At 34.4% G+C, this 18,973-nt stretch overlaps 1 protein-coding gene and 1 pseudogene across 1 annotated transcript in view; one reads left to right on the top strand and one right to left on the bottom strand.

Moving 5' to 3' along the window:
• Positions 1-3,159: 3,159 nt before the first annotated feature.
• UBA6 (ubiquitin like modifier activating enzyme 6) overlaps positions 3,160-18,973 on the bottom strand; it is a 68,251-nt gene continuing 52,437 nt past the window's right edge. The window contains exons 24-33 of the mRNA XM_049790008.1: positions 18,460-18,511; positions 18,316-18,379; positions 16,628-16,697; positions 15,869-15,940; positions 11,690-11,807; positions 10,067-10,260; positions 9,340-9,467; positions 7,703-7,790; positions 7,472-7,566; positions 3,160-3,619 (exon numbers count right to left, since the gene is read on the bottom strand). Of these exons, the coding sequence (XP_049645965.1) occupies positions 3,484-3,619; positions 7,472-7,566; positions 7,703-7,790; positions 9,340-9,467; positions 10,067-10,260; positions 11,690-11,807; positions 15,869-15,940; positions 16,628-16,697; positions 18,316-18,379; positions 18,460-18,511 (1,017 nt within the window). The 3' untranslated portion in view covers positions 3,160-3,483. The remainder of the gene's footprint in view (positions 3,620-7,471; positions 7,567-7,702; positions 7,791-9,339; positions 9,468-10,066; positions 10,261-11,689; positions 11,808-15,868; positions 15,941-16,627; positions 16,698-18,315; positions 18,380-18,459; positions 18,512-18,973) is intronic.
• LOC126032759 (uncharacterized) lies at positions 9,748-9,861 on the top strand (annotated as a pseudogene).

Consider the following 18,973-nt stretch of genomic DNA (forward strand, 5'->3'; position numbering starts at 1 on the left):
AAACACTTCATGAGAGTGAGGTCATTCCCCACATATACGAAATATTTCACAAATAAAAAACTTCAGCACGAGGATCTGGAGCAGTGGCACAAGCAGTAGGGCACTTGCCTTGTATGCGCTGGTCTAGGTCAGACTTTGGTTCAATCCCCCCTAGCATCCCATGTGGTCCCCCAAGCCAGGGGTGGTTTTTTAGCACATGGCCAAGAGTGGCCCGAGCATCACCAGGTATGGCCCAAAAAGCAAAAAACAAAAAACCTTCAGCATGAAAGGCAAGATTAAAGCTCTCAGAAAGTATAATCTATCTTCATGCCTGGAGCATTAAAAAAACTCCAGTCACAAAAAAATTATAACCTGAAAACAAAAAATTTGATACTACCAAATAAATTGCCCGTGGTCAATGAAATAAATTGCAGTATATTTATGTTAAAGTAAACTATACAACTATCATAAAGAATAAAATATAGGTTCAAGCAATAAGGATAAAAAGTATACAGTATATTAGAGATGTAACTACATCGAGAACCATAACAATGTGAATGAATGAGGGAAGTAGAAAGCCTGTCTAGAGTACAGGCGAGGTGGGGTGGAGAGGAGGGAGATGGGAATGTGGGTGTTCTTTACATGACTGAAACCCAACCAATCATGTTTGTAATCAAGGTATTTAAATAAAGATTATATATATATAAAGTATACAGTATGATTTCACTTATATAAATTCAAAGATCTTAATATTTCTCAATTAAAAATGTAAGGACATGAAAGAGCATAAATTATCCACTACTTATTTTGCTCAAGATCTCAACTTTCTATTTGTTTTTCAGATAGAAGTCATAAGTTAGGAGTGGAGAGATAATGTAAAGGTTAAGATGTATGCCTAACATTGGGTTGCGATTAGATTAGATTCCTGTTTAGATTCCCCACACTCTACCAGGCCCGGAATCTTGAGCACTGCTGGGTGTGAGGCTCCTCCCTCCACAAAGAATTAAGAAGTATTTCTACAAAGAATTTAGGAGAATTTCTAGGACAAGAGACCCAAATCTATCATGAGGTAGAGATTATTTGCTTCATACTTGCTCACTGATACATTTAGGAATGCTATAATAAACAAAACATAAAAGAAAGGATATACATCTATGTTCTACTGACACAATTTAGACAAACTTACAGAATATGACTATTTTGAATTCTAAAAAGAAATGGACTTTAGAAATCCCTAACAATCATCAAGATTCAATAGATCATCTAGGCTTTTTGGGATCACATCATTTTCTCCCATTATTTCAACAGAATTCCCAAAATCAAAGCATCTTTTTTTTCCCCTTAAGTCAAAGCATCTTAATGTAATCTACACACATGGTAGCTACTGTATCTTCCAAATTTGCGAATTATCAAAATTGGGTAGTATAAATCAATCACCTGAAATTAATAGTTAAATCAGAATCTCTGGACTCAAATATGAAAAAGGATATTGTTAAATTTCTTTATTTTCAATTAAGTAAAAAATTATTTAGCAGTTCTGTACAAAATTAGTTTTTGCACCTGTATTTCAATCACCAACAGAGATCTCATGATGGTACAGTAATAAACAAAAAAAAACAGATATTGAAAAAGAACCATTAACTTAATCCTGGCTTCTGGCTTAGCAAAACCAAACCAAAAAAAAAAAAAAAAGGCAATACTGTTTACAGAAAATAAAGCAAAAAAAATGGTTTCAAGTTTAGTAACAAAATGAATAAAAATTGTTCTTTTGTTTATATTTGGTAATGCACTGATCTCTACAAATAAGGTTGGATAACAAGGTTCTAAATTTTCTTCTGCAGACAAGGTAATTTAAGTCACATAGAAACGCTATCAGAACAAAGTTGAGTTGAGAATAGGTTGCATAGCTCAAAACAAAGAGAAATTAGGAAAAAGACTTGTAAAAAGTCCTTTTATTATTTTAACTCCTAAAGTTTCCAGAGCATTGATATTCCTACATTCACTTATATTAATTTGAATATTTAATTTGCATATACAACAGAAGATATGAACAAAAATGTCATTTACTGTAGATTTATCCTGTCTACTTCTAACCTTCTAACACAAACTATCCTTTAATCATACAAATTAATCCTCTACTTCTATGAATATTCCGACACAAAATGATGAATTAACATAGCTAGCTGGTTGATAAAAGTAATCTAAAATATTTTAAATGAATTAAAGAAATATTCAGTTGAGTATAAAAAGACAAAAATATGGATTAATACTGAGGTTTTCAATTTTTCAGTTTCTATTTATAGTCTGAACAGGAAAGCAGTAAAGCAGCTCTAAGGAAATGATTTCCTGTTTTAGAAAATGTCATTTGCTTTTGCTGTATTCACTGAGTCTGCAATGCTGAGAACACTTTCCAGTTATCAAGTGAAACATCTGCATGAATATCTGCAACAGTTCTTATCTAGAAACAGAGGGTTTCTATCAATAAAGACCTAAAAAAAATAAATTTTAATTTTTGTCACTTTCTGGGAATGTAGAATTGAAAATAATTCCCTTTAAAATAAAATACTAAAAAATATATTTTTTCTATTTACTAGGTTGCTGGAAAACAAGACTCAACTAGTGGTTTTTTTAATCTCTAGTTTCATCAATTCTAAGGATATTATTCCCTTTATAAGACCACTTAGTCTTATATGCTATGACAATCGGGTTTAGATTTCCAAATAAACAAGTCAGATCAGAAGGCAGACAGAAAGATCAAATGATTAGCCACATTTACATGTTCACATTGATGGCTTATCTAAAAAGTTTGTCAGAGTCCATATAATACTGTTAACGTTTAGTCCAAGTTAACATGTGCCATCCGACTTACTGCACATAGCTTATAACACTTATGTTATCAATAAAAACTCTGATTTTGGGGAATAGTGATATAACAAACTGTTTAAAGCTTAAAGAGGTAACTATTACTGTAGAATTTAAGAAATCTACTCGTTTACTGCTACCAACCTTCTTTTTCAGCTGGTATAAAATTCAAAGTCTAATCATGACAGAACAGACTGCCAAGCAGTATTTGTGTAAAAAAATGGGCTTCAAATGTTAAATAAAGATGAAATTTATAAAATAGAATTCAACTATTTAAAATTTTCTTTTGTGATTTTCAACTTCTTGTTTCTTTAAAATTTCTGTTCAGGGACTTCTCTTTCCTTCTTTACATTCAGAGAGCTTAATACATAAATTTATGGTAAGCTTTATTAAATGACATTCTACATGAGGCCGTATCTTATATGATGCACCATATAAGGGTATAGTATGCTCCAAAATGTTACAACTCTGCTTGAAATGTTTTATAACTCTTCCCTGTAGTCTTCGATGAAAACTTCTCTTAAATTAAGGCTTCATCAAAGAGAAATCCATGGTGTTTAGAGTTGATCTTCTTTAGCTTTGTTAAATTAAGCAATCTTTTTCCAAAATCAAAGTCTTGAAGAAACTTGAAGACAATTTCTGTTAATCAGTGTCATAACTAAAGTAGTATCTTACTGGAGGTCCAGGCAAATCTTCATCTCCATCAATGTCTGGGGCAAATGATACAGTAAGATCTACATATTTCTTCTCTATAGAAGGTTTCACAAGTTTATGCATTCTAAAAAAAATAGGCAAGGAGAATAAAGTTTAAATGACAGAATTTTAATAAATTTTGTAAAACGCTATCCAGAGAATATGAATTTATATCCAATACTAACTTTTTATAAGAATCTAATAATCCATCTGCTTTTATATGCTTTTATTTTTCTTAAATCAAAGATCTAAACAAGACAATCATTTACTTAATAGTAAATCAATACAAACCACTGTTGGTAATATATAAATACAGAACATTAAAAGACACACATAGTTAAAAAAACAGAACTCAAACCCTCAAATGAAAACCCCAAACTCCTAAAAGCAATGCTTTTTTTAAAAATCAATTTCCTATACTTAACCAAAAAGCTTATTGTTATCAAACTCCTGAGCATTTCTCCACCCCCACAAATAAAAATAGATTTAAACTTTAAAATTATATATATATAAATATATATATAAGCATCATGATTACAAACATGTTTGTAGTTGGGTTTCATTTATAGAAAAGAACATCCTCTGTCATCAATGTAACCTTCCCACTACCAGTGCCTCCCCACTTCACTTCTCCCCCATCCTCTGCCTGTATAAGAGACAAACATTCTATTACTATCCCTCACAACCACTGTCATGATAGTTTTGTTAGTCTAGATATTTATCTAACTGCACTCACTACTCTTTGTGATTAAGCTTCCTACGGTGGGCTGGTCCTTCCAGACCTCATCTCTAGTCATCTGTCAGTTTTTCTCCAACCAAAATCTACTTAAGAGATTTTTTCCAAAATTATCTTACAATGTAAATGTGCTACTCTGCCTAATCACGTTATCTGTCACATAACTTGATCTTACGTCATATCAGATCTGAATTATGTAATTTAATCCTCAATAATAATCTTTCAATATTATAAAGCTACTGTTTCACACTGACTCAATTTGAGTTAGTACTCCTAACTCTACAAATCTTTTATTTATTCTATTACTTTTAAAATTTATTAAATACCATGTTACTTCTTTGGTTTTTTTTGGGGGGCGCACTTACTCCTTTGTGCACTCATAAAATGCTCTTGGCTTGGGGGACCATATGGGATGCTGGGGGATTGAATCGTGGTCTGTCCTAGGCTAGCGCTTGCAAGGCAGAAAGAAGCCTTACCTCTAGCACCACCGCTCTGGCCCCCCATTTTACTCTTTTAATAAGACTGTGGATTCCTTGAATGTGAAAGTTATATGACACAAATATATACTAGCAAAATATTCGTAAGAGTATTACTACTATAATATGGCTTGTCCTAATTACTATTTCAGTACTCAAAAGTTAAGAGCAGAATCACTTTAACTTGTGAATAAAAATGTTTCAAAAATGTTCAGTAAGCTATCAATTTAACAAGAAAAATAGCTGATCTACTTGCAAATACATGTCTATCTGAAGCCAAGCTTGTCCAGAATTTTGGGAAAGAGCTCCAATAAATATCTACTAAGTGAATATAGAAGAAAAGAGAACTTCATCCACAAAATATATCATGTTGGAAGTTTAAAATTTGACCAACTTTTAGAAAACATTTTTTGTGAACTATTGCATCATTTAAAATAAATTCCCACTTGGAGCCAGAGAGATATCACAGTGGGTAGGGCGTTTGCTGTGCACACAGAAGATCAGGGTTTGATCCCTCCATCTTACATAGAAGTCCCTGAGGTCAGGAGTAATATTTGAGTGCAGAGTCAGGAATAACCCCTGAGCACTTCCAGGTGTGTCCCAAAACAAAAACAAAATAAATTTCCTCTAACTGGCACATTTCAGGATCTCACACTGTACTCTTGTCTAAGAGAAATATATTAAAGTATTTTAAACAATAATCCTAATTTATTCAAATGGTATTTAATAACCAAAGTAAAATAGGTATTTTATCCTTCAAAGTATCACGAAGAGATTATAATTAAAAAGCAATTGACCCATTGATAATATTCAAAGTTCACTTAAAAGTTGAAGGAACTGGGGCCTGAGAGATAGCACAGTAGTAGGGCATTGACTGACAGACGATGGTTCAAATCCTGGCATCCCATATGGTCCAATGCCTGACAGGAGCGATTTCTGAGTGCAGAGCCCTGAGCACTGGTGGTATGACCAACCCCCCCCCCCCAAAAAAAAAAAGTTGAAGTAACTGGGGTAGGAGTGGTAACACAGTGGCAAGGCATTTGACTTGCATGCAGGCGAATAATTCCTGGCATCCCATATGGTCCCCAGAGCCTGCCAGTAGCAATTTCTGAGTGAAGAGCCAGGAGTAACCCCTGAGCGCTATCGGGTATGTGGCCCCCAAACAAAAAACAAACAAGAAAAGTTGAAGTAACTACTTATTATTACGCAAGGTATCAAAGTTATTGGCCATATGTAAAGCAAGCACCTTAACCCCTATACAATCTCTCCAGTTCTACAACAAATAATCTTGATGCTGATTCAGCTTTTGAGATAAATATGTCAGTGAGTAGAATACACACAGGGTTCACAGAGGTTTACTCCTGGCTAAAGAATCACAACTGACAGTGCTCAAGGGACCATATGTCATTTTGGGGTTTGAACTCCAACCAGTCAAATGCCCGCCCTAGTGTACTATCATTCTGGCCCCAGATTTAACAAAAAGTTTTGCCCTTATGAAGCTTAGGTTTTAATGATAGGAAAGAAATGATAAACAGCTATATAAACAAGACTGTAAATAAGACAAATAGCTGTAAAACAGTGAACATTAGAGGATTAAAGGAGCAAAAGGGACTGAACATGTAAGCTGGAGCACTGGGCAATTTGCTAGTATTTCTTAGGGTTCAAGAATGATTCTTGAATGTGTTACTATCACATGTAAGCTAGCCAACATTCCTTTGCAGAAAGATTAACAAGTGGAGTGAACAAATACAGCAAAATTCCATGATGAAGCATTACTAGAGCTTTCAAAAAAAGTGAGGAAGCTGAAGTACCATGAACAAAGGAACGGAACTGAAAATTGGATCAACGACCTATATACTACCATGAAGTCTTTTATACCATTACCTAGACTACTCAGTATAATCAGTATTAACACCACTTACACTTTGTTTTCTTCAATGGACATAGCTGTCTGTTATAAAAATATTTAAGTAGGTCAAGTTTCTTCAATATTTTATTTTATTTTATTTTTTTTTTGGTTTTTGGGCCACACCCATTTGACGCTCAGGGGTTACTCCTGGCTATGTGCTCAGAAATCGCCCCTGGCTTGGGGGGACCATGTGGGACACTGGGGATCGAACCGTGGTCCGTCCTATGCTAGCGCTTACAAGGTAGACACCTTACCTCTAGCGCCACCTTACCGGCCCCAATACTTTATTTCTACATCTTACAAAAGTTCCCTCATTAGGACCAGAGAGATAATAGTACAGTTCTTGCATTGCATACTGCCAACCCGGGTTCACCCTGAGCAACATCAGGAGTGATCCCTAAGGACAGAGCCAGGAATAAGCCGAGTACTGGCAGAAGTAGCCCCCAAACAAAAATGTATCCAGAGTAAAGCAGATATATTTTAGGGAAAATTTGTTTAATAAACTAAAAATGTAACGATTTGGTAATTTTTTTAAACTTCTGTCTCAGAAGTTCTATCATGTGTTTCTAGAAGAGATAAAATTACTTTATGTGGGGTATTAACCACGAGGGTATAAACATTTTGCTGCAAGTTAACTGAACTATGATAAATTCACAAAAGTATTATAATGCTATACATGTTTGTGATTTAATTTGTTGATGATGGAAGATCCATTACAGTAATGCCACTAGGCAAGTGTGGATTAAGCATTATTTGTAACCTTGATGTTGAGTTTCATGGGTTTATGTTTAGCTATAGCTTATGTTTATTACTCACGTTAATTTCAATCTTTTTGCATGTCCAGGCATTATAGGAACATAAAGCATTTTGACTCCCTGCACCACCATTGTTGGCTCAACTCCATACTTCTCCTATAATCCAAAAGAAAAATTATCAATGTGCCACCCAAATATGAAACAATAGTTGACTTTTATAAAAACCTCCAGTTAAGTAAATGTATAATAGGAGAGAAAAATGATAAAGAACCAAGTTAAATAAATGTCTCACTTTGACTGCATTTATGAAATCCAAGAGGGTGAAGTCTTCTTTTCCATGTATAGACCATCTGTCCCAAATTGTAAATGATAGTCCCCTTCTGTTGTAGAAAAATATGCAAAAAAAAACAAAAAAACAAAACAAAACCAACAAATATCTTAATTTTCTTCTCTATTTTAACTTCTTTGTTGTTGGGTCACACCTGGTATTATTTAGGGACTACTCTCAAAGCATTATTCAGAGGACCATTCTCAACAATGCTGGGGGGGGATCATATAGAACCAGGGATGAACTCAAGTCTACCACATGCAATTTATGAATTCTAGGACTTAAGAGAAATCTTCCCAGCTGATGTTTTTTTTCCTCTTTTGCTATGATACCCCAAAGGCAGATTATTTCTAGATTACTTTTGAAGGAAAAAGGAAAAGACAATTTTTAAAGAAAAAGAGGAAAACATACTTCTAAAATAGTCCATAATCCTATTTTCCCACCATACCACATGGGTAAACACTTCTACAAGCATCTGCTGATCCTATTGCTGCCTCATTATTCCATCACAAATTAGAATGTCTTCAAATCTCTCTTTGTGTGTGTGTGTGTGTGTGTGTGTGTGTGTGTGTGTGTGTGTGTGTGTGTGTGTGTGTGAACCCACAGTATCAGGGCTTATTCCTAGCTCTCAGAGAAACATATGCAATACTGAGATTGAGCCAGAGACAGTTGTGTGCAAGTATATTACTTCCTATACTATCTCTGACTCATGATGTCTATTTTTAATAAATTAACTAAATTTTGTGGCAGTAAATGTGGGATGGTGCTTTGGGGCTATGGAGCACTTTCATTCCACTTTCATTAAATGAAAAACAGAGTTTTGAACAGACAATGTACATGAACACTTGATCCATATCCTTGGCTTTCTACTTAACAGATGTATGTGAAGATTTTACTAAGTGGATGTTAAATTTATTACTAAATACTTTGGCTGTCCCACTCTTTGGCTATGACCAAGTTAAATTGATTTATATTGATCAATTGAGATGAGTACAAGTATATTTGCAAAGCAATAGCACCATATTTTTCCTTATTAAAGTTTAACTATTTTATTTTTTTGGGAGGCCAGATCAGTGATGTTCAGGGCTTACTCCTAATTCTGTACTCAGGGAACACTCCTTTCAGGCTTAGGGACCATATGTGATGCTGGAGATTGAATCTGGGTCAGCTATATAAGGAAAGGTTTTACTCGCTGTCTATATCTCCAGCTATACTATTTAATACTAGAAACAGTAATGTATGAATACATTCTCACAAATAGCCAAGCTGAAAATTTGAAAAGTGAAGATTAAAGAAATAAAATTACTTTGCTTTGTTACAATTATTTTGAACTAGATTGGAAATCTTATGATTTCTAATTTTTCTGAGTAAAGTAAATGTGGGAGAAATTATAAGGCAGCAAAATGTGAAAAAGATAGTAAATAGGTCTGTGCAATTTTTGACTACTTTAGTCAAATGTTATATGAAGTCTGGGTTTTAATCTGGTTCTGAAATGATGACAGTGTTTATATTAAAAAAAGAAGAAAAGCTAGTAATTTTTTCTTTAAAACTTTAACTCTTATTTCATTCTCATTAAGCAAAAGAAATAGATCTATTTATACCTGATTTCAATTTTTTTTACTTCAGATGTCTCTGTAAATACCATAACTGGAATGGCTAAATTAAGGAAACAATTTTTGTAAGCTTCAAATGGATAGCCTCCAGCTACTTTGATCATCTCCAATGCAACCTGTATCAAAGAAGAAAGCCTGATTACATTAAGTCTAAAACTTTAACTTTAATGGCATATATTAAACACTCCTAAAATCTTCTTAAGACTAAAGTTATAATTAAAAAGATTATTGCCTATATGAAAAAAAAACGAGCTTATTTTTGTTTTTAAACTATACTTGTCTGTGTTCAGAGCATACTTCTGGCTCTGTGCTTAGGCATCATCATTCTTGGTGGCGCTGCTGGCAACTGCCACATGCAAGTGAATAGCATCACTCTCGGTAATATCCATTTGGCCCAAGCTCTTATATATAATTTTACTTATATAGAAAGAGGAGGTACAGTAAAGGCACCCCATATACACCTCAACACAGGCCCCTTGCCGGGTATGTATTGTGAATTGGGGGACAAAAAAAAAAAAAAAAAAAAAAATTTTATTATTGATTTTTAAAGATTTTTACTTTTACTTTGCATAAAGTAAATCAAGATTACTGTAGTTTCAGATATCTTCAGAACTGAAAAGTAAGATCAACAGGTATCCTTCTTTCTGAGAAATCTCAGTTATATGTTGGAAGTGCTCTATAAGTAGTATTTTAATTTTGAGTAAAATAAACTCACCAGGCCAGAAACTGCAGCAGTAGATGTTGCTATGGCGGGTATAATTTTACCAGCTATGCGCTTTGTTTTAAAGCGATCAGCTGGTTCAATGCTATACATTTTAGCACGAAGATTTGATGCAGCTGTGATAAAATCTATATGTCCATTACTATCATCATCTTTCTCAAATGAAAGTACTGCCATCTGAAGATCATCTGAAATAATAACCAGAAAAACAAATCATCTTAGTAAGTAGCGAAGGTCTTAAAAGATAAAAATAAATTCAGATTACTTTTAAAAATACAAAAAAAAATTCAGGGAACTGATGTTACCGAAGGACATAAAAATGATGGCTTTAGTACCACTAAATTAGGTAATTTTTATATCACATTTTTTCTCTAAAATATATGTAAGTGAAAAAAGTCATGTACTACATCTGTTAAGTAGTTAAGGGTTAATATTGAATCTTGCTGACAAATTGATTCACTAATAGTACACTGTAATGTTTTGTCAACTAATCAATTAAGTTATATTTCTTTTTGAAAAATTTTTTCCAATATGGCTGATGAAATAAAAAATAGAATAATTAAAATCAAGGTTAACTTTTACAGACAAGTAGTTTGTTAATTAGGCTGTTTGTCCTAAATTTTACTGACATAACCATAAAAGTTTGGAAACCATTCATTTAGTTCATAAGGAAGAGGCAGGTCTAGGCTTAATATATTTTTTATGGAGTTAAAAAGTCCTGTCTCGTGTGTTTAAGATGAGTTTTCAAGGGTGTTTGTAGGTCAATTTGTAGTCTGTAATTATAGAGTAAGAAGGCAAAATAAATCTAATTCTTTACCTTAAACTGTCTTAACTGGACCTAACAATCTCTATAGGAACTCAGTATATTTGCTTACTATAACACCCATAATTTATAAAGGAACAACAATAGAGATAGTTAAGTACTAAAGCTATCAGAATAACAACAAAGTAAATATAAATTTCACTCTGTAGTGTTAAGGTAATTGGATAAAGTTTGAATTCAGTTAAAATAGGACAATGACCTTTATTATCATAAAATCAACTTATATGCCCCTGCATATATACATGATATCTATCTACATATCTAGTGCTGGAGTTAAGATGTTCACACATGGGCCCGGAGAGATAGCACAGCGGTGTTTGCCTTGCAAGCAGCCGATCCAGGACCAAAGGTGGTTGGTTCAAATCCCGGTGTCCCATATGGTCCCCCGGGCCTGCCAGGAGCTATTTCTGAGCAGACAGCCAGGAGTAACCCCTGAGCACCTCCAGGTGTGGCCACCCCCCAAAAAAAACCAAGATATTCACACATGCAAAATAATGCTATGTTTGAGCTATAGCAGAGATATATCTCAGCCCCTCATTACTGTCATATTATTGTGGTAATTTTACAACTCCATAAGGTTTTTTGAATGTTTTAGTTTAAAATAAACCTTTTTTGGGCCACACCCATGGTGCTCAGGAGTTACTTGTTCTGCAATCAGGAGTTATCCTTGAGGGCTTGGGAGAAAATATGGTGTGCTAGGAATTGAACAAGGTTGGCCGCATGCATGGCAAGCATTCTTCCAGCAGTTCTATGGTTCTAGCCCTTCACCACAATATTTTTACATTTCCTCTTACTTGCTGTAGCTTTATTAGATGAAATAGCCTTTTCTAATAGAAAAGCAGCATTCCTTTCATCTTCACTGCTAACAGGAACTTGGTCTGGTTTCCTTGCAGCTTCATCTGTTTGAACAACCTTTAAACATAACATACGTAGACATTTATTAATGTTATCATAACCAACACCTAAGCTTGGATGCTATACTGGTTTACCAAGTAAGCCACCAAAGATACTACCTTCTCTACTAAACTAGATTATTAAGCACATGGACTGATATATTTTATACCTTTTACGAAATTATCATCAATAGTTTGTGATTCAGAAAAACCTATTCCAAACCACCTTACATACATCTATTACCTTTCTAGAAACTGAAGAAATACAATAAATGTAAAGTAAGAGCACACTTTACATACTGGTCCCATAAAAATTCTTCAGAATACATCTTCATATAAATGTGTATTTAAGAGAGTAATAAGTAAGTTAATTTATCCTTTAGAAATGACATGGGAATGCCGTCTAGTCCAGCCTTTATGGAAAACAATATGGAGATTACTCAAAAAACTGGAAATTGAACTCCCATATGATCCAGCTATTCCACTCCTAGGGATATACCCTAGGAACACAAAAATACAGCTCAAAAATCTCTTCCTCACAAAATGAATAAATATTCATTGCAGCACTATTTACAATAGCCAGACTCTGGAAACAACCAAGATGCCCTTCAACAGATGAATGGCTAAAGAAACTATGGTACATATACACAATGGAACATTATGCAGCTGTCAGGAGAGATGAAGTCATGAAATCTAACATAATGTTGAGTGACATAAGTTAGAGGGTGAGAGACAGACACAGAATAGTGTCACTCATCTATGGGTTTTAAGAAAAATTAAAGGTATTACTGTAATAAGGCCCAGAGACAATTGAGTTAAGGACTAGAAGGGTCAGAAGGACTGGCTCACAATTTGAAGCTCACCACAAAGAGTGGTGAACTCAAATTTTAGGCAAATAACTACACAAACAACTAACATTACAATGTTAAAGAATGAGAGAAGTAGAATGCCTGTTGCAAATACAGGCAGAGGTGGGGGAGGAGAGGGGGCTTTGATAGTGGGAATGTTGCAATGGTGAAGAGGGGGTATTCTGTTTATGACTAAAACCCAATTACAAACAGGCTTGTAATCATGGTGCTTAAAGATTTATATTAGAAAAAAAAACCTCAACCAGCAACTACATAAACAAACAAACAAACAAAAAAACAACCTATGTTGACAATAAATTCAGATTAACCAGTAAAAGAAATGACTTGATCGGCATCCTCAATTTAGTATTCTTTAAGACACTTGCAACATCATCTCTAAACAATGTTATTTCGTATTAAAAGTAAAATTTATGTTCTTACAAATTAAATATGGTATGTATTTAAGAAACACTATGGCATTAAGAAAACAAAACATGTCATTTGCCAGGACATCTACCTGTTATTTCAGACTTTGGCATATATTACTGGAAGTACTAGAACCTGAGAAATTAGGTATGCACTGGTTTAAAGTTGTGGAAAGTTTTTAACTACTATAAAAACGAGCTAACTTATACAGAATTTATTAATCCAAAACTCTGATACAGAACCAAGACCAAAGGGATGAAACACACACACACACAATAAATCATACAGGACTATTTCTTATCCCCAGATTCTGATACAGAAAAAACAGGGCCAGAAGCACTTATTTACTCACCCTACATCTTTGATACAGAACTAAGCACGGTCAGAATATATACTTTTCTAGGAAGAACGCAATTTAAGAAATACAAGGAGATAGGAGAGAGGGAGTCTGATTAAGGAAAGAAAATCATACATCTTGAGTTAAGATAAAGGCAACTCCAGAATAGAATTCAGGAAGAATAAAAATGGGGGCATTGGTAGTGGGAATGTTGCCCTGGTGAAGGGGGTATTTTTTTTATGATTAAAACCCAACTACAACCATGTCTGTACTCATGGTGCTTCAATAAAAATATTATTTTAGAAAAATACAGAATAGAATTCACTGAATTCAAAGACATATTAAAGAACACTACTGACAAGTGGAGACAAATTTCTTTCATTTAATTCTAGTAGTTTTGTGTATTAGAAATAGGAAGAAGTAACTTCTGAGTAAGAATTTTATTTTTCCTTGAATTATAAATCATTAATATTTAATTTAGAAAACTCACTTTTACAATAAATTGCTATTCAAGATTTTTTCTCTAAATAAAGACTGTACATGCTTTCTTTAGGGTACAATGTAAAGCTTGGTATCAAATTGCACACCATCTTTATTAGCATGCTTTTTCTTCCTCCAAGATGCCTATTTTGAAAAATCCCATTCATCTTTTCTACAATAGTACCCTATTTCCTCTAGCTACATTTAGTAGAATATGTTAAAATAATATGAAATAGATCTCTACATGACAATTATACTTTATCTTCTAGTTAGGTGACTTCCTCAGAGCATATTTAAGTTGTGCAAACAATTTTCTTCATTTTTCTTTAAGCAATTAAGCTTAATTCTTCTTTTTTTGGGGGGGGGGGGGGAGTGTGGACCTGGTAGTGCTCTGAGGTTGCTCTTGGCTCTGCACACAGAAATGATTCCTGGTAGGTTCAGGAGACCACATGGGATGCCAGGGATCAAATCCAGGCTGACTATATGCAAGGCAAATGCCCCTCCTGCTGTGCTACCGCTCTGGCCCTTTGGTTCTTATTTCTTCTTTTTTTTTTTATTAACTTTATTTACTTATTTATTTACAACTGATTGATTGGTTTCTGGGCCATAACTACTGGCACTCATGGGTTACTCCTGGCTCTGCATTCAGAAATCACCACTGGTAGGCAGGGGGACCATATGGGATGCTGGGAATCAAACCAGGTCCTTACTGGGCCAGTTGCATGCAAGGCAAATGCCCTACTGCTGTGTTATCTCTCCGGCCTCTTTGGTTCTTATTTTAACTAAGAAAATCACTATTATCCTAACAGTCAGAGCCATCCAACTACTTAAAATCTTCTACTGGTGTATTTCATCATTATATATACTCTGTATGTATATGTATATATATATATATACACACACACATATATAAAATCCATAGCTTTAATCCAACAACCTCAGTAATAAATCTGTTACTCTCTTTGCATGCCCTCCAGAAAAATATCCACTTTTAAAATTTAAATTATTCTAAAGTCTTTCATTGTTGTCCTTATTCTCTACATTTTTTTCTTCACCAAGTAATAGAAAAGATTATTATACCTCATTTCCTTTAGGATTCTGATCAAATATTGCTATACCAAGACAGATTTTTTCCATTTCCTTCCATATGAAATACCACACCTCCTCAATCAGTATTTCCTTCTTGCTCATATTACAATAGCATATTATTGTCCATTTTTAATGCCCCAAGCCATTAAAACATAATTCAGGGGCTGGAGCAGTGGTGCAAGCAGTAAGGCATCTGCCTTGGTGGCGCTAGTCAAGGATGGACTGTGGTTTAATTCTCCTGGCCTCCCATATGATACCCCAAGCCAGGAGCGATTTCTAAATGCAGAGCCAGGAGTAACCCGAGCGTTACCAGGTGTAGCTCAAAACCCAATACACACACACACTTCATTAAGAGCCAGACATATTCATTCAAGCAGTCTCCAAAATTAGAATTAATCTTGATACAGAAGCTCATAACTGGGCCCAGAGAGACAGCACAGCGGTGTTTGCTTTGCAAGCAGCCAATCCAAGACCTAAGGTGGTTGGTTCGAATCCCGGTGTCCCATATGGTTCCTCATGCCTGCCAGGAGCTATATCTGAGCAGACAGCCAGGAGTAACCCGAGCACTGCCGGGTGTGGCCCAAAAAGCCAACAACAACAACAAAAAAAAGCTCATAACTAGGATCAGTGTGATAATATAACAGAGGTAAGGAATTTGCCTTACATGTGGCTAACTGATCTTATTTAACAATCAATATGGTCCCCTGAACATTGCCAGGAATGATTGTTGAGTACAGAGCCAGAAATAAACCTTAAACACTGCTGTGTGTGGTTTCTGAACAAATCAAACCAAAACAACTAAAAAAACAGTTCATATACTTCTTGATAATAAACAAATTTGTTAAATAAACCATTTGCTAAATTTGTTAAATAAACCATTTGCTAAATTTATAAACATACCTTGTTGGAAGGTTTGAATTCCTTAATTTTTATTTTGGAAAGAATATTCAAGAGGGCATCTGCTGATAAATCCTGTTTTTAAAAAAGTTAATTTCATTAAAATCTTTTAATTCTGAATTTTAAAGCTAAACATACCTTGCTAAGATAAGCTTCTTTTATTATATTAAGACTTGAATCCCCAACACCTTAATATTCAGACAATATCTGTTTATAGCATTTATTTTTATTCTAACAGAAATAAAGATGTCCTTCATAAAAGCTGGGGTGAAGGTGGTATGTGAAATACTTAGCAGGAAAAAAAACAAAAACAAAACCGAAAATGTTAAGCTTTATTCTTACAAATTAAAAAAAATTAAAAGACTGATTGTGAATGTTAAAATGTTTGAGATTAGGGATTATTTCTTTATTAAATTCTACTAACCAAAAGCTATACTCAATAAATATTCATTAAATAAACTACTGAAATTAATACCTGTGAGGTAAGAGCCTATTAAATGGTTTGAGATAAACTTAGATCTAAGGCTAATGCTAGCAGCAAATCTAATTATTAAGAAGCAATTAAGGAACTCATATCTGAGTGCAGGCAAGTTGTTTCTAGTCTTTTACCAGTGATCACAAAATTAGCCCTTTCTCAAAAGGATTTAACAGACCAAATGCCACTATTTTAAGTAACACATTCACTTTACTATATAATAATTCTAACAATCAAAAAGGGTTTTTTTTTTTGTTTTTGGGCCACCCGGTGAGAGAATATCTTACCTTTGCTGTAAATGAAATGCAATAGACTGCAGCGTATAATTTTGCAGCATTCTGAAGGAAACTGAAGTGCCTTTTTAAATAAAAACAGGAACACTGTGAGCTCAATTTCAAAATGTCTAATTCGTCATTATGATAGTGACAGCAAGAACAGAAATGGCCAGAACATAGATTATAGAAAAGAAACTAAGTTAAATTCTTAAGAAAATATCACAATGTTTTATAGAACATGTATCAGAAAAAAACAAAGTAAGTTTTATTTGAGCAACAAAACAGGATTATTATTTCATTTTTGTGCCATGCTCCACAATGCTCAGGGTCTACTCCAGATTAATGCTTTGCCTTAGAGATGCCAAGACTTGAAAATGGATTTTTCTTTTCTTTTCTTTTTTTTATTTTGGGCCACATCCGGTGACGCTCAGGCTTGGAGGACTACATAAGATGCGGGGGATGGAAACAAGGTCCGTCTTGAGTTAGCCATGTGCAAGGCAAATGCCCTATTGCTGCCCCATTGCTCTGGCCTCAAACATGAATTTTTCTTTTTTTTTTTTTTTTTTGGTCACACCCGGCAGTGCTCAGGGGTTATTCCTGGCTCCAGGCTCAGAAATTGCTCCTGGCAGGCACGGGGGACCATATGGGACGCCGGGATTCGAACCGATGACCTCCTGCATGAAAGGCAAACGCCTTACCTCCATGCTATCTCTCCGGCCCCCGAACATGAATTTTTCTATGCAAAGTATGCTTAAGACCTTTAGGCTAGCTAGCAAGAGAAAAGGGGTAATCTAGGTAGGGTGTTGAACATATAAAGTAACCAATAGCTTTCAGGGGTCCTCAAACTTTTTAAACAGGGGGCCAGGCCAGTTAGTTCACTGTCCTTCAGATTGTTGGAGGGCCAGATTATAGTAAAAACAAAAATTATGAACAAATTTTTATGCACACTGCATATATCTTATTTAGAAGTGAAGAAACAAAATGGGAATAAATATGTGGCCCGCGGGCTGTAGTTTGAAGACTCCTGGAATAGCTAAGAAAATTAAACAAACTTATCAGTTGAAAGGAAGATTCATAAACTAAGTGATCAAATAAAATGTATATATATACTATATATATATTGTTAATATTTGTATTATCATACACACAATGTTAATCCTACACAGCATATATAAGTACACACAAAAGAGCAATTCTAAAAACTTGAGATTACACAGGGAGGTACTCAGTAGAAATAAAAGATTATTTCCTCCCCTTGCATACTTTTTTTTTAAGTACTGGTTTCATTAAATAACATGTTATATTGATCTCTTTTTTTTTGAGAGGGGTAGGCACAACCCAGCAGTGCTCAGGAGTCATTCCTGACAGTGCTTGTGGAACCATATGGGATACTGGGCATCGAACCTGGGTTGGCTACATTTAACACCCTACCCCTGTGCTAATACTCCAGCCCCCATTGATCTTTTCTGAATAAAATCAAAGAGGTTACTTAGCTTTCACTTGGAGAAAATAAGAACAATGTTATTTACCATGTACCAAAACTGCAGTAGCAGGCTTTGTTAGTAAGACTGTTTTAACTTTATCAACATGAATGCAGTACTTTAATATTAACTAAAGGTTTTTACCCTGCAATGTAAACCTATGCATAGCTAAGATATTTACAATAAGGCACATATATAAATGAAAATAGATATACTTACAAAGGCTCATTTATATCAAATTTTATTGGAGAGGGGGGCCTTTTCGGTGATTGCCAAAACAAACCTAATGAAAGATACAACTATTAACTGGCAATAAAATAAAAAAGGCACTGAATTCTTTCCTTAAAACCTGATTATACTTACTGCCATCTTTTAATCGTGTGTCCAAAGGAAAACAGTGAAGAAGCTGCAGAGCCTAGAGAATTAACAAAACAAAAAAATCCCTACTTTATATGAGGTAAAAAATTGAACAGAAAAGAAATAAACTTTAATAGACATTCTTGTATATTCTTTCTCCTTCACTGCTCTCCATAGAGTATATAAAATAGTGGCATTTTTAGTTTTGAGCTACACTGGTGATTCTCAGGATTCTTCTGGCGGTGCTGAGGATCAAACCTGAGTTTGAAATCTACCCACTATACTATTTCTCGGGACCAATATGATGACATTTTTATAGAGCATTCAACTCCTTTCAAAGAACTAATCCCTAAAACCAAATTCTTTGAACAAAAATTCCAATTTAGTGCTCAGAAATGCTATGTTGCTTGATAGTGGATGCTTGATACTTAGGAGGAAAGTATAATGGATGGAGCTACAGATGAAACAAGACTGAATTAATTGTTGAACCAGAATGATAAGCAATAGATGAGAATGACAT

Source organism: Suncus etruscus, chromosome 16, assembly GCF_024139225.1.
Source record: "Suncus etruscus isolate mSunEtr1 chromosome 16, mSunEtr1.pri.cur, whole genome shotgun sequence".
Lineage (NCBI taxonomy): Eukaryota > Metazoa > Chordata > Mammalia > Eulipotyphla > Soricidae > Suncus > Suncus etruscus.